The sequence below is a fragment of the Natator depressus genome, chromosome 1 (assembly GCF_965152275.1).
Source record: "Natator depressus isolate rNatDep1 chromosome 1, rNatDep2.hap1, whole genome shotgun sequence".
Taxonomy (NCBI): Eukaryota; Metazoa; Chordata; order Testudines; family Cheloniidae; genus Natator; species Natator depressus.
The window spans coordinates 29541067-29561238 of NC_134234.1; the positions used below are offsets into that span (position 1 = coordinate 29541067).

The following is a 20172-nucleotide window of genomic DNA, read 5'->3' on the forward strand; positions in this document are numbered from 1 at the left end:
CTCTATAGCGTCCTAATTACTTTATTTAAACAATATTTAAACAAAATGGCTCTGCAATGCCAGCTTAAATGTATTCATATGATAACGTCTTCAGGTAGCTGCTCTTCGGTTATTTCATTATTTGGAAAGGGAACTTCTGTCTAATGCCTCATTAAGATTCAGTGGAATCTTTCTTGCTTCAGTAATTTTCCTATTAAATTACAACTATTAGCAGTAGTTTTTTCACCCTAAAGGAAACCAATAAAATCACCCAAACTAATGAAGTTGTTTTCAGCAGGAAATACCTCGTTACGGGGGTACTTCTAATTACTGTTAAAATGAACTGGAACTCACTGTCTCCAGAATGGGATGTCCCAGAGCTATAAACCAAAACCATAAACATCTGTGCATCTCCTAATCTATTCATTTAACCTTTTGTAATAGCAACACAACCTCAACTAATTTTTAAATGCTGGTAGGCTTTACAATAGATAGATATAAAAATGTTGATGAACAGAAGAAATAGAATTCAAATTTAGATGGGATTTTCCCCCCAATGAGTAATTAGTTTCCTTTTTTTTTAAAGAAAGCAAACAAAACACTAACAATTGGAGTTTATTTTTCTCTATAGTGTTTATTCTGGCCTCATTTTATCTCTCTGCACTAATTGCTATGTTTAGGTACCTCTACGTTGCAAGACTATACTGAGAAGGAATTGTGACACAGTTTATATAGCAGAATGCATTGAGCAAACTCAAAAACCAGAGTTTCAGAATGGATTTAATTAAGATAGCTTTTCCTTGCTTTAGACATAAAACTGAACTGAAAGAATAAACTAAGACACAGAGTCTAATCTGAAAAACCCCTACTCATGGACTAGATTCTGCAATCCTTAGACAGAGTAGCACTGGCTCTTGCAAGCAGCCCTGTTGACTTCAAAGGGGCTATTTAGCTGAGTAAGTGATACTCTGTGACAAGAGTGCATACTCTGAACCTATATGAGAACTCTTCACTCTGGCAAGTATTACTGCTTAGGTCAATCTCTGTACTTGTAAGAATAAGGACTACTCACATGAGTTTTCAGGATGATCCCTTTTATCTTTTAAAACTAAGACTAACTCTCTGAAATTGAAGCAATGAAATCACAACAGGCTCTGGCGGAAGTACAACCCTGCTGTAAAAATGGTATTTTCAGTCCAGTGCTCATTGTCTAGGTGACTTTCATATCAGCTTTGCCCCCCTTAGCAGAAGAAAAGTGTTTGACTAACTGCCAGCGTGCTATACCACCAGTTCAATGTGTTAATTATAATCTCAGTGTGTCATGACATCTCACAGGTCATCACAGCTGTCATTTATCTATTTGCATTACAGTAGCACGTAAAGTCTCCAAACAGAACTGGAATCAGTAATTGGAACTGAAGCCCTGAGCCTGCATAAACAAATCTGTATAAGTAACTTCACGCACAGGAGTAACTGCATTGAACTTAAATTTACTCTTTTATAGGTGTTTGCTCATTGTGGCCTTAGTTAATTATGCTGTTGGTGAAGCATGAGCCAGAATACAATCCATCTCCTTCTCCCATAGAAAATCTGGTCTTAATGATCCATGAATTGCTTTGAAGAGAAGGACTAAGGCCTTAAACTGGCATTGGAAACTGACTGGGAAACAGTGGAAGGGCTTGAGCCTGATGTGTTCACTGGGATCTAAACCATGGAGAGGACAGGCAGTTGCAATCTGTACCAGCTGGAGCCTGTGTGTTGTCTTGATTTCACATTCAGCTTCCGATGCACTGAATTACAATAATGCAGCTTGAAGGTGACAGATGCATGGATCAGTGTGGCCACGTCCTCCTCCAGGAGTGAGGGATGAAATTTCCTTGTGAGCTGAATGTCAAAAACATTTTTCGATAATGACACTAACTGGTCATCCATGTGACCTGAGGAGCCAGAACAGGACCCCGCCCCCGCAATGTTTTGCACCACTTGGATGAATGTGTGGTGAAAATGAGAAGCTTGAGTTGTTCTTAACTGGACATGGTCTTTTCATTAGTGAATCTATGGATTTCAGTCCTTAAATATTGCTTTTAAAACTTTTTTTGTTGTCTGTATTTATTGTTACCGTATTGGGTGATGTAAAGACCTTTAATGACATGGGTTTTTTGTTGTGATGCTGTCATAGGGTGGCTGACCCCAGTAAATGAAGTAGGTCAGCTCCCCTGTGCTACAGAAGGTGCTCCATTTGGCCAATTATGAGGGCTGGGCAGCACCTGGAGGCTATAAATGGTCAAGGAGTGACTCTATCAGAGGGAATCCCAGTAGGCTGGTTCAGTCAGGAAGGGCAAGTGAGAGCTACCAGAGACTGGAGTGGTTGCAGGGGGAAGTAGAAGGTGGTTCCTGGGAGAAGGCTGAAAGCAGGAGAACAGCCAGAAGGAGCTGTCTCCTGGCTCTGCACCCCAGAGCCATAGCTAAGGGTTGGAGAGGGCTGAAGGCAGGGGAGCATTGCAGGAGCTTACCCACTGACATCTCTAGAGCCAGAGAGCTGGTCCCAGAATAACTGTGAGTGGGCCAGGAGGAGTGAAAGATGCCCTCCTGGCAAGAATGCTCCCAGCAGACTTGCTGTGGGAGTTCCCACTGAGAAAAGATGGTTGCACTCTGGTTGTAAGACCTGGGGTGTCTGTCCTGGTACCAGGCCAGGAGATAATTGATAATTTGGGCAGGGTCAAAGGATTAGTGTGAGGTATTGAGGGATGAGGTCTCATGAGTTTAATGACTGCTTGCACTTAGGTGAGAAACAGACGTGTTTAGGGCTCTTGTCAGAGACTACGCTTTGGTAATAAAGTAATCGCACAAGGGCTGTTTGCACTAAGACTGTTCGGACTGTTTCAGGAGGCTCAGGAGGGAAACTAAGGTAGGTGCATCTGTCATGTTGTGGACTGCTGCAGGACACATGGCTGCTCTATGACAGATTCCATTGATATTTGTCTGTCACATTCGCCTTCTCTATACTTGCATATGGTGAATTTATCATCATATATATAATGGATCTGTAGGAAGAGATACTTTTCTATTATATGACACTTTTTTTCCTTAGAAGAAAAGTGGAAAAAACCCTTCGTTCCTGTGGAAACACAAACTTTTTTATTTTTATCCAAAATCGAAAGTGAATTCTTTCTACAAATGGAAGTATGGAAACAAATTGTGAAGTTTTTGTTTGTTTTTTTTTTTTTTTTTTGGACAGTGGTGAGATCTTCCTCACAGAGCTTTACTGGGAAGATCAATCTTAATTTGTGACAATGATTTTTTTTTTCTGTGCTGCTGTTACTCCCCTCTGTATCCCTGATACATAAATAAACTCTTCTGGAATTTCAGAACACCAGACTTTTTAAACCTTTTTTCTAAAAAAAGATGTCCGCGGCAGAATAGCCTAATTGTCCTGAAATGCATTTCAAACACAATAACAAGGAGAAGTGTAACTAATAAATGTGATAGTTATGGTGGTCATGGATAAATGTACTTAAGATGACTAGAAGGAAGGCAAGCATGTAGAATAGTTTGCAGCTGCAGCACTTACATGATTTTCATAAAGCATATTTATTTACAAGTGTCCCTTCTCACCAGTTGGCTATTTTAGTTTCTCACCACTGAGGTTTATATGAAAATGCAAATTCTGACCAGCAGTGTTATGAACTGATAAACACATCCAATTTAGGTGCTCTTAAAGCATTAAATGAAATTAACAGCCCCATTTCATCTCATTTTGGTAAGGTTATTATAAACTACACTTTCCTCCCATGAAATGGGGTTATATTGACTAAAGCTATTTCTTTGTTCGTTTCTGCTGTAAGGTAGCCTCCGGGCTTGACTAATGTTGTACACTGATATGTATATTTGGGCTGAGGAGGCTAGGGAGTGGTGTGTGAGGGGACAACAAACCTCTACTGATCTTTTAAATCTGGTTCTGAAATCACTTGGGTTACACTGTTACCTGCTTATCACTGTAAAGCACTCATGTGTGCCCTGCTAGTACGGGGCCGGATGGAGCCGGGGGCCTTGTAGCATGTTCTAGTCACTGCCCATGACGTGAGCTCTGCAAAGGGATAGCATGCATTTCCCTGAAGTCCATGCTCTACCACATGTCTAGGTGGGGATGGTCAACCCCCAAGCAGACTGCACCTTCTCATGGCCATAGAATAGTGGGGTGCGCATCAGCTGGTTTCCCTTCTTGGAGCTCAAGAGCACAAAGAGGAAATCCTGTCCAAGTTGCTGTCTGGGTTCCCAGCACCCTCTTTCTGCTATAAAGTCACTTGCTCAACACACCATATGCTTTTGCCATACAATTTTTAGATGCTAATTGTAAGTAGGCGGGATGGATCATGACCATGGGATAGCTAACTATTTAAAAGGCCCATGTATTTGTAATTCGCCATAAGTAGGAATAATTGGCAAAGGGATGGGGCCTTGTGACACACAGAAATCTCACACCAGCAGCGAAGGGGTTAAGGAGTACCTATGGGCCCCACCTAGCTCCACCCCACTATACCTGCAACCAGTGCCGTGCCAGGAGGGGGAATAAAAAGAAAGAGCTGGCTCAGTTCATAGCTGACTAGCCAGCAAGGTGGATGTAGGTCTGCCTGAAGGGAGCTTTGCCTGCAGAGTGATGTGCCTGCTAGCCAGCCAGTGGAGAGGAGCATTTTAGACCCTAAGAAGCAAGTGGTATGCAAGTAAGAGACTGTTTGGGAACAAAGGAAATGGTAGGGATACCCCACAGGAAGACTGGTGGATGGCTCAGAACTGAGCTGGATTTGCTTTTGTTCTAAAAGATTTGAGGCTATGTTATCCAGGGTTTTCTGAACTCAAAGCAGTGGTAACTCAACTGTTTCTCTCCAGGTAGTGTTGGGAATAAGTCAGTAGGGACACAGCTCCTTCATCTGATAAATGGTTGATGTAACCCAGAGTGCTTTTACTTAAAGCTACTTTTTATGAGGTCTCAAATGCACACACACACAGGTACTATAGCCATAGGGTCCAAGCACCCTAAACATTAGTTATCCAAAGTCTGAGATTGTTTCAAGTGATCACCAGCTGGGGGCCCTTCTTCCCTCCAGTTCCTGAGGAGTTTAGGTGTCAATTCCTTGCCCAAAAAATGTTTCCTCGGTCTGTGACAAAGTGTATTCTTTTGCTTAATCTTTTATAGCTAACCTAAACAGAGCACATAACTCAGTGACTGCTAGTGGGTTAGTGTAATGGCATAGCACCCACCTCTCATGAGTGCCCCTTCTGGTCAGGTGTGTCTGCAGTCTTTAAACAGTCCCAGCCCTGGTATTGAGCTGTACCTCCAGGGCTTCCTCCCTAGAGGCAATGGTTTCACCCTCTCTTGGCCCTTCTGGCCCTAGCTAGGCCGCTATGTAGTTCATAACCCCTTTATTACTGTCCAATTGTAGGTCACTTCCCCATGGCCTATGGGGGGAACCTGGGACCACCCACTATTCTAGGTCCCAGCCCAAGGACCCTAAGAATAGCAGCCACACACCACTGTGTCCCCTAAACTAAACTGCTTTCAGTTTCCTAGGCCACTTCCCCATAGCTCCAGCCTTCTCCAAAGCTTCACCCTTACCTCAGGGCTCTTTGTTCAGGCCTAGCAGCCAGTGGTATAATGGATAGATGTCTGTGTAGGGGCTTGTGCAGGAATTTAAATTTGACCGCTTTTGGAGGGTACGTTAAACACATACATTCTACACATTAAACCACATCAACACCGTCACCTTCATCATATGCAGAGAAATAAACAGCAGTACACTCACCATTTCAACAAAAATCCATGTCTTGTGGAGCCATCTGAATAAATGTATCACAAGTACTTAGCTGTGGTGGGGTCACAGAGCTCCCCAGGCCATAGCAGGGAGAGAGAGCTAGTCCAATCCCACCTAGGACCCTGGGTACATACTTCAGTGGCTAGCTAGTGCCATCTGCCCATGCTGCCATAGCTACAATGCTATTGTTACTCAAGTTAGCTTTGATCTCCCTAGATCAAAGCTATCTCAGGTATACCTGTGTGAGCTGCATTCACACCTACCCTAAAATCTTATGATGTCACAGATGAATTACATGTGATTGGTGGGTGGGGGGTGGCGGGAGAGAAAGCACATCCAGAATAGCTAATGTCTGGAGGTTAGGGCACTCACCTGGATGTGGGAGACAGTCATTCAAGTCCTTACTCCAAATCAGGCACAGAAGGGATTTGAACACAGGTCTCCCATATTGTGACAGGGTCGCCAAGGTGCAGCCTGGACTGTAGGACCACTGAGCCCTCTGTTCCACCAATCTGGGCTGCCTCTCTCACTTTGATGCTGATGTCAGGAAACAAAATTCTGGCAGGTACTGCATTTACACAGACATCCACAGGCAGGGACACACCCAACTGAGTTACACAAATGCTTTCCCAGCCACTCATGAACCAACAATAAAGAGGCTCCAGGCAATTCCCCCCAGCTCTCCAGTCTTGCACCCCAAAACTGTACTGTCTTGCACTGGTCAGAAACTTGGCCAGTGTAAGTTCATTACCCAGTCCACCCCTCCGTCGATGTGGAGAGGACACACACTAGCCTTTGTAAACTGAGCTGAGATTTTCCAAGCACTTCAGCCAAATCACACTGTTTTAAGTAAAATATAAAACAGATTTATAAACTGCAGAAAGATAGATTTTAAGTGATTATAAGTAGCAGGCATAGAGATCAGAATTGGTTACTTAAGAAATAAAAATAAATTTGCAGTCTAAGTTCTACAAACTAAACAGGATTTGAATCAAGCAGTGTCTCATCCTAACAGATGGTACAAACAGGTCACAGATCTTCAAACACAGACTGGACTCCATTTCCGTCCTGGGACCACCCATCTCCAGTTCAAAATCTTTGTTCTCCAGATGTTCCTCCAGCGGTTGAGCTGCGGGAGGGGAAAAAGGCCGAGTGATGATGTCACTTCCCCTCTTTTATATTTTCTTCCAGCTTGCTGAAAAGATGTTTGCTATGACATGGGGATCAGGCAGTCCCCATTGGTCAAGCAATCTCCATTGCATATGTGTTCTCTCTGAGAAGTCTCTGGGATAGTGGATTCTTCCTTTGATGGGTGCTGATGAGCCACTGATGACCATCTGGCTATCTATGGCTACTCCATTGTTGTACCTGAAAGGCTGTTTGTGGGTGTTTCCAACCTCACAACATACAGTGACACATACAGCGATACTTTATAACATCACATACAGTCCAACAGGATATTAATGTTCAACAGATCAAGACTTTTAAAATGATACCTCACAGGGCATTCTTTGTACAAAACATATCATACTCATATCACCATGGTGAATATGGGGGTTCCAGGGTGCTACTTTGAGGTACAGAGTGTCACATATATCTTAAATGAATGTCAGAGTATCGGTGGTTCTGGGCTTTCTTTGCCATTTTCTGACAAATGTTTTGTCAAAGTTCCCCACCAGCTGTGTATACAGCACAAGGAAGCCACCCAAAACACTATTATACATTTCTGCTAAATGCAATAATTGTCTGCTTCAAGGTTAACCAGACTCCTTTGTGGGAGTGGGGTGGGGGCAAATATCAAAACATTCCCATGTCTCTGAGAACATGTGGCTTACACCATCTTCACTAAAAGGACTAGTAATCAGGAAGCTATTCTACTACATCAATACACTTGACAAGCTAAAAAATAGCTACAAGATTTCATGAATATTTTTGTGCAAATAGCATTTGTTAATGTCAATACTTCCCCTGCTGTAGATTCTGAATTAGTGTCTATTCTCCCATTTAGTTAAAATTAAGCTCTTTTTTTGTTTACTTTTGCACCAAATTCTATTTTGGTAGTAAATGCACTACATTCTTCAGAAGGATGTTTCTCACAAAGTCCAGATGGCAGCAATAATAATTTATCTTTAGCTATAATGATTACATTCCCCAATCTGATATTATAAATCTATTTTCATTCGGTCATAGGAGTTGTGGCAACTCAGTGGAAAAACTACTTGTTATATCTTCATTTAGAAGAATTCAGTAGCTATAGGGCTATTGCTGCATTGATAGCTTTATCTAAGGCCTTGTCTACACTATGAAATTAGGTCGAATTTATAGAAGCTGGTTTTGTAGAAAGCGTTTTTATACAGTCGATTGTGTGTCCCCGCACACAAATGCTCTAAGTGCATGTAGTCGGCGGAGTGTGTCCACAGTACCAAGGCAACCGTTGACTTCCAGAGCATTGCACTGTGGGTAGCTATCCCACAGTTCCCGCAGTCTCCGCCGCCCATTTGAATTCTGGGTAGAAATCCCAATGCCTGATGGGGCTAAAACATTGTCATGGGTGGTTCTGGGTACATATCATCAGGCCCCCCTTCCCTCCCTCCCTCCATGAAAGCAATGGCAGACAATCGTTTCGTGCCTTTTTTCCTGGGTTACCTGTGCAGATGCCATACCACGGCAAGCATGGAGCCCGCTCAGCTAATTGTCACCATATGTCTTCTGGGTGCTGGCAGATGTGGTACTGCATTGCTACACAGCAGCAGCTTATTGCCTTTTGGCAGCAGACAGTGCAGTATGACTGGTAGCCATCGTCAACGTAGTCCAGGGTGCTCTTTTAACTGACCTCAATGAGGTCAGGGGCGCCTGGGCAAACATGGGAGTGATTCAGCCAGGTCATTTCCCTTTTAAGTTTCATCTCATGGCGATTCAGTGCTACCAGGAGTCCTAGTGCACTGTCTTTTAATCAGCAGCCAGGAGAAGACGATGGCCAGCAGTCATACTGCACCATCTTCTGCCAGCAAGATGTATAAAGATAGATGAAATGGATCAAAACAAGAAATAGACAAGATTTGTTTTGTATTCATTTTCTCCTCCCTCCCTCCGTGAAATCAACGGCCTGCTAAACCCAGTTTTGAGTTCTATCTTTGAGGTTTTGAGTTCTATCCTTGAGGGGGCCATTCTGTTTCTTGCAAAGCCACCCCCTTTGTTGATTTTAATTCCCTGTAAGCCAACCCTGTAAGCCATGTTGTCGGTCGCCCCTCCCTCCGTCAGAGCAACAGCAAACAATCGTTTCACTCCCTTTTCCCTGGATTGCCCAAGCAGGAGCAGACACGATAGCACAGCAAGCATGGAGCCCGTTCAGCTCACCACAGCAGTTATGACCATTGTAAACACCTTGCTGTCATAAATATAAAGGGAAGGGTAAACCCCTTTAAAATCCCTCCTGGCCAGAGGAAAAATCCTCTCACCTGTAAAGGGTCAAGAAGCTAAAGGTAACCTCACTGGCACCTGACCAAAATGACCAATGAGGAGACAAGATACTTTCAAAAGCTGGGAGGAGGGAGAGAAACAAAGGGTCTGTGGCTGTCTGTATGCTGCTTTTGCCGGGGATAGATCAGGAATGGAGTCTTAGAACTTTAGTAAGTAATCTAGCTAGGTATATGTTAGATTATGATTTCTTTAAATGGCTGAGAAAAGAACTGTGCTGAATAGAATGACTATTCCTGTCTGTGTGTCTTTTTTGTAACTTAAGGTTTTGCCTAGAGGGATTCTCTATGTTTTGAATCTAATTACCCTCTAAGGTATCTACCATCCTGATTTTACAGAGGTGATTTCTTTACTTCTATTAAAAGTCTTCTTGTAAGAAAACTGAATGCTTTTTCATTGTTCTCAGATCCAAGGGTTTGAGTCTGTGGTCACCTACGCAAATTGGTGAGGATTTTTACCAAACCTTCCCCAGGAAGTGGGATGCAAGGGTTGGGAGGATTTTGGGGGGAAAGACGTGTCCAAACTACGTTTCCCAGTAAACCCAGTTAGAGTTTGGTGGTGGCAGTGGAGATCCAGGGACAAAGGATAAAATTAATTTGTACCTTGGGGAAGTTTTAACCTAAGCTGGTGAAAGTAAGCTTAGGAGGTTTTCATGCAGGTCCCCACATCTGTACCCTAAAGTTCAGAGTGGGGGAGGAACCTTGACACTTGCGCATTATTGTGCAGTTTATGCAGAACCAGCACCTGAAAAACCAGGCGAGGAGGCGACAGAAGCACGGTGATGAGGACATGAACACACTTTTCTCTAAAACCGCGTTCCCCCGCAATTTGGAGATCATGGTGTTAATGGGGCAGGCTCATGCCAAGGAACGCCAATTCTGGGCCCGGGAAACAAGCACAGAGTGGTGGGACCACACAGTGTTGCAGGTCTGGGATGATTCCCAGTGGCTCCTAAACTTTTGCATGTGTAAGGGCACTTTCATGGAACTTTGTGACTTGCTTTCCCCTGCCCTGAAGTGCAAGAATATCAAGATGAGAGCAGTCCTCACAGTTCACAAGCTAGTGGCAAAAGCCCTGTGGAAGCTTGCAATGCCAGACAGCTACCGGTCAGTCGGGAATCAATTTGGAGTGGGCAAATCTACTGTGGAGGTTGCTGTGATGCAAGTAACCAACACAATCATTGAGCTGCTGCTATCAAAGGTAGTGACTCTGGGAAATGTGCAGGTCATAGTGGATGGCTTTGCTGCAATGGGATTCCCTACCTGTGGTGGGGCTATAGACAGAACGCATATCCCTATCTTGGGACTGGACCACCAAGGCAGCCAGTACATAAACCGCATGGGGTACTCTTCAGTGGTGCTGCAAGCACTGGTGGATCACAAGGGATGTTTCACCAGCATCAACGTGGGATGGCTGGGAAAGGTTCATGACGCTCGTGTCTTCAGGAACTCTGGTCTGTTTAAACAGCTGCAGGAAGGGATTTACTTCCCAGACCAGAAAATAACTGTTGGGGATGTTGAAATGCCTATAGTTATCCTTGGGGACCCAGCCTACCCCTTAATGCCCTGGCTCATGAAGCCATACACAGGCACCCTGGACAGTAGTTAGGAGCTGTTCAACTATAGGCTGAGCAAGTGCAGAATGGTGGTAGAGTGTGCATTTGGACATTTAAAGGGTCGCTTGTGCAGTTTACTGACTCGCTCAGACCTCAGCGAAACCAATATTCCCATGGTTATTGCTGCTTGCTGTGTGCTCCACAATCTCTGGGGGGGTAAGGGCGAGACGTTTACGGTGGGGTGGGAGGTTGATGCAAATCGCATGGCCACTGAATACGCGCAGCCAGACACCAGGGTGGTTAGAAGAGCACAGCAGGAAGCGCTGCGCATCAGAGAAGCTTTGAAAACCAGTTTCATGACTGGCCAGGGTACTGTGTGACACTTCTGTTTGTTTCTCTTTGATGAAAACCCACCCCCTTGGTTGCCTCTAAATTCCTTGTAAGCCACCCACCCTCCCCCCTTAGATCACAGCTTGCTTGCAAAGGAAATAAAGTCACTATCGTTTAAAAAACATGTATTCTTTATTAACTGATTGTAAAAATAGGGAGATAACTCACAAGGTAGCCCGGGTGGGGTGTGGGAGGAGGGTAGGAGGGAAGGAAAAAGCCAGTTTAAAACTTGTTGAATGACAGCCTTCTGTTGCTTGGGCTGTCCACTGGGGTGGAGTGGTTGGCTGCACGGAGCCTCCCAACCCATGTTCTTGGGCGTCTGGGTGAGGAGGCTTTGGAACTTGGGGAGGAGGGAGGGCGGTTAAGCAGGGGCTGCAGCGGCAGTCTGTGATCCTGCTGCCATTCATGAACCTCCACCAGACGCCGGAGCATGTCCGTTTGATCCCGCAGTAGCCCCAGCATTGCCTCATGCCTCCTCTGATCTTCCTGCCACCACCTCTCCTCACGTTCATCAGCCACTGTCCTGTACTCTGCTATTGTGTCCCTCCACACAGCTCTGTCAGTGCTGGACGACTGCATGAGCTCAGAAAACATGTCATCGCGCGTGCGTTTTTTTCGCCGCCTTATCTGAGATAGCCTTTCGGACGGAGGAGGGAGGCTTGAAACATTTGCAGCTGCTGGAGGAAAAAAGGGAGTGAAGTATTTAAAAAGATACATTTTGCAGAACAATGGCTATACTCTTTCACAGTGAACAACACTATTCACATTACATAGCACATGTGATTTTGGTACAAGGTGGCATTTTGCATCTTATATTGAGTGCCTGCGGCTTTGGTGTTAGAGATCACACATGCAGGGCCGGGCAACAGAATTCAGCTTGCAGGCGGCCATGGTAAGCCATAGTCTTTTGGCTTCTGCAACCTTCATAACAGCAGCCCCCTCCTTTCCCATACTAAGCAAAGCCCGTTGAGCTGGCTATTTACTGCTGCAGTTTTCCTGTTAATGTGCAGCAGCAGAAACCAAACTAACCCCCTCCCCCCATCCAATTCTCTGGGATGATCGCTTTTCCCCTCCCCCCACTGCCTGGCTGGTATCAGTGAAGATCACTGCTAGCCAAACGCGAACAGCTCAGCGCCAATGCCCCTCCCCCACCACCGCGTGGCTAACTGTGGGGAGGATTTCTTCTCAGCCACAGGCAAACAGCCCAGTAGGAACGGGCACCTATGAATGTCCCCTTAATTAAATTCCCCTATTTCAACCAGGTGACCATGAACGATATCACTCTCCTGAGGATAACACAGAGAGATAACGAACGGATGGTGCTTGAATGCCAGCAAACACCGGGACCATATGCTGCCAGGCTTCGTCATGCAATGATACCAGATTACTTGCTACTAGCATGGCATGGTAAAGTGTCCTACCCTGGAGGACGGAATAAGGCAGCTGTCCCCAGAAACCTTCTGCAAAGGCTTTTAGAGTACCTCCAGGAGAGCTTCATGGAGATGTCACTGGAGGATTTCCGCTCCAACCCCAGACACATTAACAGACTTTTCCAGTAGCAGTACTGGCCACGAATGCATCCCAAGTTCTCAGGGCTACTTAATCATTAAAAAATGCTCGCTTTTATAACATGTATTTTATTTAAAAAGGTACACTCACCAGAGGTCCCTTCTCCGGCTTGGTTGGGTTGGGAGGGTATTTCAGTCAGGGTGATAAAAAGATCCTGGCTGTCAGGGAGAACGGTGTGCTGTGTGCTCTCCCCAAGCTCGTCTTCCTCCTCCTCATCTTCCCCATCTGCAAAATCCTCAGCCATAGCAGAGAGTACCCCATCATCGAAGTCCACGGTCAGGGGTGGGGTAGTGGCGGCGGCCCCCCCTAGAAATGCATGTAGCTCAGCGTAGAAGCGGCATGTCTGGGGCTCTGTCCCGGAGCATCCGTTTGATTCTTTGGTTTTCTGGTACGCTTGTCTGAGCTCCTTAAGTTTCACTTGGCACTGTGATGCATCCCGGCTGTAGCCTCTGTCTCTCATGGCCTCGGAAATTTTTTGAAATGTTTTGGCATTTCGTCTTTTGGAACGTAGTTCTGATAGCACGGATTCCTCTCCCCACACAGCGATCAGATCCAGTACCTCCTGTTGGGTCCATGCTGGAGCCCTTTTTCGATTCTGGGACTGCATGGTGACCTGTGCTGATGACCTCTGCATGGTCACCGGTGTGATGAGCTCACCTGGCCAAACAGGAAATGAGATTCAAAGGTTCCCAGGGCTTTTCCTGTACACCTGGCCAGTGCATCTGAGTTCAGAGTGCTGTCCAGAGCGGTCACAATGGTGCACTGTGGGATAGCTCCCGTAGGCCAATACCTTCAAATTGCATCCACACTAACCCTAATTCAAAACAGCGATGTCAATTTCAGCGCTAATCCCCTCGTTGGGGAGGAGTACAGAAATCAGTTTTAAGAGCCCTTTATGTCAAAAAAATGGCTTCGTTGCGTGGATGGGTGCAGGGTTAATTCGGATTTAAAGCTGCTAAATCTGACATAAACTCGTAGTGTAGACCAGGCCTAAGAGTTTAGAACAGAGATACTCTGGGAGTGGAGGGTTCAACATGAGGGAACAGGATTTGGGGCACTTCCCTGGGAGGTGGGGTGGGCAGGGGAGAAGACGCCACCTGTGTGGCATGGAGCCCATATCCCCTGGAGATCCATGTACCCTGTGTGAGGGGCCAGAGGATTCTTGTATTAGTGCTGAGGACTCATCAATATATCAGAGAAAGTTATAGCATGATTCCATGGCTGGATGTTAAAGCTGGATGCATTCAGACTGAAAATAAGATGTAACCTGGAACCCTTTACCAAGGGTAGTGGTAAATTCTCCATCACTGACTATTTTAAAATCAAGATTGGATGTTTTTGTAAGAGCTCTGCTCCAGGAATTATTTTGGGGCAGTTCTATGGCCTGTGTTATACAGCAGGTCACAGTGGATGATGACAATGGTCTCTTCTGGCCTTGGAATCTATGAATCAGAGACAGGTGATGCATGTGCATTTACTATTTGGAAAGTTAAACATGTTGGATTTAAAATCAAGTTGTAACCACTATCACTCTTGTACAGGTACCTTGTATGGAACATGAAACAAGCTTTGCTTTTGATTGTTGTAATGTTTCTCTAGCTACAGTATTCTATTTGTTCCCCTTGGGATGTATTTAGGTTTGCTCCAGTACACACTTTAAAGGATAAAACTCAGTAATGCTTAGCCCTAGTTGTCAGTCTGAAGCTGCTTGCCATCAAGGCATGGCACCTACAAAAATCTTTCTTTCCACTGAGGAGGACTGGACACTGCTGCCTCTAGACCCTATCAAGACTACACTGACTTGACCAGCCGGGTTAACTAGAATAGCTCATGGTGCACCCTGCTGTAGAGGCTGAGGTTACACAGTACCTTTGATTTAGGCTCTTAAGTTTCACTGAAATCAATGGAAGTTAGGCCCAAATCTTCAGATACTGAGGTGCCTTTGCCATTGCTGGGCTGCAGATGTTGGATGACCTCTGCTCTGCCAACGGAGGATCTCCACTGTACATTGCCATTAGCGAAGAAAGGTTGAGTTAGGGAAGCTGCCATTACTACTTGTTGGTAAAGTAACAGTAAAACTTCCCTCGCCCCCCCTCAGTCCAAACCATGCTGTTCATCTGCTTATATCTCCTCTGTAACACGCTGACTGAGCCCCTTTAAGGATGAGGGTCTCAATTCTCCTGCAACGGAACAGGTGCACCTTGGCCAGCGGTGGGGTCAGGAGAGAATCGGACTTGGGAACCAGAAGGGGAAACAAGGGAATCTGCCCAAACAGACACCTGGAGAAGGAGGTCAGCTTCCAGGGAGGGGCTCAAAAGGGAGAGCATGACTCTGTTGCCGCAGCAAGCTGCAGAGCCTCCCTGGGAGTAGGGAGGCAGGGCTAGCTTGCCGACCTTCCTGAGTCAGTGCTGGAAGGCTGAAAGAGGCTGCGTTGTTGGACTGTACTTTGGGATTTTTAAGGACTATTTTGCACTGTGTGGCACAGCAAGCAGGCCCCAGGTAGGGGAAATATTGCACACGAGAACATATGGTGGAATTTTTAAGGAGTCAGAGGGGAAATGGAGGCAGTAACCCTGGCAATATTGTGCACAGTTACAAGCGGGGGATTGTGATAGCCTCCCATCACCACAGTATCTGAGCACCTAAATATTTATGGATCTGAGGTAGACTTTCAAAGGCTCAAATGGCACATCGGCATCTAGTACCATCTGAGCCTTGAGCCGGGGAGAGACACAGGGTCCCCACCCTTCTCTTTACAACACCCCTCTGCATTGTCTCTACCTGACAGCTGGAAGAATCGACATTAAGGGTATGCCTACATAGCAATTAAACACCTGTGGCTGGCCTGTGTCAGCGGACTCCGGCTCGTGGAGCTGTAAAATTGCAGCGTCAATGTTTGGGTGCAGGCTGGAGTCCGGACTCTGGGACTCCCCTTCTCACTTATGGAGTCCCAGAGCACAAGCCCGAATGTGTACACTACAATTCTGCAGCCTGAGCCCTGGGACCCTGAGTCAGCCGACATGGGCCAGTGGTGGGTGTTTAACTGCAGTGTAAACATGCCCCAGCTAACGCAGGAAGTTACAGAGGCAGAGCTGGGAACTGAATCCAGAGCTCTAGAATCTCAGTTCAGTGCACTGATCCCAAGATCATCCTTCTTCCCAAATCAGTTACCCATATAAAGCCACAGAGCTCTGTCATGGAGGTTATCTGTGGCTGAGGATGGGGGCCGGGAAAAGCCAAAGGCCTGATTCTCACTTACACTAAGGCTCGTTTACACCACTATGGCAGTCTAAAGGGACCTTAGAGTGGATGTAAATTATATCTACACTCCCGTAAAGCCTCTTTACATTACCAGAGTACTGAAAAGGGGCCTTAATGGAAGAGATAAGGAGGACCCTAACGTCTAGGTATCCAAAGAGAGATGCTCACCCTAATCCAGTGCCTGTATCCTGGGTAAAAGGTGCAAAAGAGCCCTAAAAGCCCTGGATTTCATGGGAGCTGGTTGCCCCAGTGCAGGCACTCTGGAATAAAGTTGTAAGGCTGCTTTTTGAGGTGACCTTCTGCAAACCCTGGTGCAGGGGGCAGCAGTGGTGCATTGCGGGCTGAGCCACAGCCCTGAGGAGTTACTGGGCAGTCCTGTGATTCCAAGAGCAACCCCTGGGAAGCTGCTGTAAAATTAGAGGTGCACCATAGTCTCACCCCCGCAAAGTAACCTTTCTGGGCCAGATCTTGTAACCTCTACCTATGTATATAAAATCAATTGAAATCAAAGGACTGTACCTGTGGGTAAGGATGCAAGATGGGGCTCAAAACATTTAAGGACCAGCACAAAACCTACACACCTTTCCCTGACACATTCAGATAACACTTTTTATTCTGCTTTATATTGGGGAAAATGTAGCTCATATCCAACAACAGTACCTTCTGATGCAGCCAAGAGGAAATCTTTGTTCAGTAATCAAATGGGAAACAGGGCCATGATTGCCTTTTCATTGGTCCACTGCCTAAGGATGATAGGAAGATGCTGTCAGTCAGAAATGGCAAAGGGAGATAGTCAATGCAGTGGGGGAGGGGAAGAGGAGGAGAGATTGTTATCCCTTCCAGTGATCTACAAGCAATCTCCGATAAAGTCAAAGCTACACTGCAAAGCCAATTTAAGAAAGGCCAGTAAAAAACATTTCTTCAAGGAGTTCAGGGCAAAATTAACGCCCCTGCCCTTTATTTCATTTGGTATTAGCTGTTCTACAAATGCCATTAAGGGACATCTTTCTCCTGCAGGCCATCTATTATATACCAAGATTACCACAAACCTTCTCTTCTCCCCTGACCCTGAAGAATAGTTAGTGGCTGACAGTTAAGGAGGAGGAATCTAATCTGACAGCTCTGTGAAAGCTGACACTGACAATTCTTGATAGTGGTATCAGAAATCCCTTCTGTCTGAAGCCACCCTATAGGTAAGTGTCTGCAGGAAAGAATTCTAGTGGCTAGTAGTTAGTTGTGCCTCACTTGTACTGCTATGATCTGTTACAGAATAGGTCCAGAAAAGACCAGGTGTAGCAAAATAATTTTTTAAAAGTGAAGCTATCATAATGACTTGATTGAAATGAAATCTTCTATAGGAACAGACAGCTATTACACGATGCCCAAAGCAGGTGTGTGGGTGTGTGAGAATGTTGTTTTCAATCACTGCACCGTGGCATCAATCCAGTGTTTCTCTATTGTTAATTTGTATTCCAATAACACATACAGGCTTCAACAGAGATTGGGGCCCCTTTGTGCTAGGCACTATATAGAGAAAGCTGCTGCTCTGAAGAGCTTGCTGCCTAAATACATAAGGCAGACAACTCACTTGCAACCATGTTTGGAGGGAACTGATGTCCTGGGTGCATCTCACCCCCCTGATGCGCTCCCCCTCCAACTGTTCAGAGCTATCAGGGAGGGGGAAGGGGGCACAAGGTTGTTCCAAGTGACACTGCTTTCTAGAGGTTTGCTCTAGTCCAGGCTGCACCATTGGCACATTCTGTGAGGTGGGAATGTGCAGAGGCCACTTAAGGGAATCCTAACCCTATGGAGAACGGACGTACAAAGATTAAGTGGCTTTCCTGAGATGACACAGGAACTCGATGGCAAGAGTCAGGGGTTGATCCCAGATCTCCCAAGTCCCAGTCCTGTGTTTCAGGAAACATTAACTCCAGATTTACACTAGTGTAGTTGAGAGTAGAATTTGTTACCAATATTTACTTGAGTGGGATACTCACTCATCCATTGTCCAGCTTCTTGTTTCAAAGTCAGTGGTCCTCTTCATAGGTGGTTTTTGAGCAGGTACATTTTCCCATGAATGCTTTTGGGTATCTGCAGTGAAGGTGCATATACATGTACACTCTCTGAGCTATGCACACACCAGCACTCTTGTGCAAAACTTTTACTCCTGTGGCCTTCTCTCTAAATACAGTTGCTTTTTCTTTCTAAACATTTATTTAACTTAGTGTCATCTGGTTTCGCCTATTTAATGTTAATCAGAGGATAGCAAGTGCTTGTGGTTCTATTATCCAAGGTGGGACACAGACCTTCAGTGAACAGTGCTGACTTTTAAGACTTCTGTCTTGGCTGTTTCAGAGGGCAGCCTGTGTTCTCTTGATGTTACTATGGCAAAGTCTCTTCAAAACAAGTTCACTTTTTAAATGGTCTCTTCAGAAAATTTGGCTTGTTAATATATACTGATTTTTTTTGCCTACTTAAAAGCTAGGATTTGTACTTCGCACAACATGTCTGTCTTGACAAATCCAAATTTCTGCATGACCAAAAACCAGAAAAAAATTGCACATGCGCAAAATTGTGGGGGTAACTTTTTTAAAAAGGACTCACTGGGGGTCTTTAAAAACTCGGTCCATCGTGCTTCAGAACTGCTAGAGAAGACTGGGAATCAGAATACTTTGGAGAGCTTCGGGTAAGAACGCAGCCCTTAATTTTGGGGAACTCTAACTCTGGTCTACCACTTCTAACTGCTGATATTAGATATAGCAAATATTCCTTAGTGATTCTAGGCTACTCTTTCACTCCCCCGATTTCAGAGCAGGCCAGATTTAAACAACCTCCATCATGACTTTCAACAGCCCATGGACTGCTATAAATTGGATGAATGGTTTTCCCAGTGACTCTTCAGGCTCACCAGAGTGCACATCCCCTCCCACAGTTTTGGCCTGCCCCTCTGTCTTCAACATGCTCACTCTGCTTAAAACAGAGGGGTATAGGAGACTCCATTGCTGACATCAAGGCAGTATAAATCCTCTTATACTTCATCTTATACAGCCTGAGCCAGATCCCATTAGTGAGCAAGAGTCTGACTTGCGTGGGTCGGGAGGGACTCGCCTGCAGAGCTAGGGCTGGGAGCTGCAGCCATCTGATGCAGGTACGAGGTGGCCCTATCTGAATAGGGCCTGGCGCGGGTCATGACTCGGTGCTTCCCCCGCCTGCAGTAACCGGACTTTGGATGTCTGGTCATTAGATCTGACCGGACATCATCAGGTCTCCTTTTTGACCAGGCTTTCTGGTCAAAATCCAGACACCTGGCCACCCTAATGTGGGTTAAGAACAGAAGTCTTGGATAGCTTTGTTTTTCTGGGGGGTGGAAGAATTATATAACAAGGGAGAAAGAGCAGAATTAACAGCTAGAACAGAGCAATGCTGGTGTCAGAGCCCACGACTGACAGGGTGGACTAGGCCCAGAAGCTCCCTGCTGGAGATCTCAGGGTCCTACCACACTCTGCCCCAGAGAGGAGCAGAATAGAAGTCCTCCAATTGGCGGGGGGCTGCATGGAGCAGCCAATCAGGCCCAGCAGACTCCCATAAAAGGAGATGCAAGGCCAGAGTCACTCAGTACCTTTCTGGAGCTGGAGGAGTGAGGACTGTGTTCCTGGCTGAAGGAACAGCAGGACCACGGAAGGGACAGTTGCTGGCAGGGACCGGGGGAACAAAAGAGAGTTTCTGGCTGCCTGGAGGAACTGAATAAGGACTGAGCCCAGGAAGGGCTCCAGAAATGCCAACAGAAGAGTATGGTACATTGTACGCCCTGGAAGGGGTCTGTTCTGTTTCACATACAGACTGTGAGAGAGACTCGGCCGGAGGACTGAGTCACTGAAAACCTGCCTGAGAAACCACCGACAGGGGTCACCACAATCCAAGAGAGTGCAGGCACATGCATTCGACCAGGGGGTGCTCGTGAGTGGTGGGTGCCATGCTATTACAACGACACTAAAAAGGAATGGCGTTTTTCAGATTGCAGCCTCTAGTGTTGATTTCAATATCTGGTAACTGGAGAAAAAACTGCCAAGGCTGCAGTTTGTAAGAGACCTGATTTGAGAATATATTCAAGAAATTCCTGTACCTCTGGGT

General features: G+C 45.7%; 1 protein-coding gene across 1 annotated transcript in view; it reads right to left on the reverse strand.

Moving 5' to 3' along the window:
* LOC141993935 (uncharacterized) overlaps positions 1-13387 on the reverse strand; it is an 89760-nt gene extending 76373 nt beyond the window's left edge. Inside the window, exons 1-2 of the mRNA XM_074967858.1 lie at positions 12871-13387; positions 11515-11888 (exon numbers count right to left, since the gene is read on the reverse strand). Of these exons, the coding sequence (XP_074823959.1) occupies positions 11515-11888; positions 12871-13387 (891 nt within the window). The remainder of the gene's footprint in view (positions 1-11514; positions 11889-12870) is intronic.
* Between the last annotated feature and the right edge of the window lie 6785 nt (positions 13388-20172).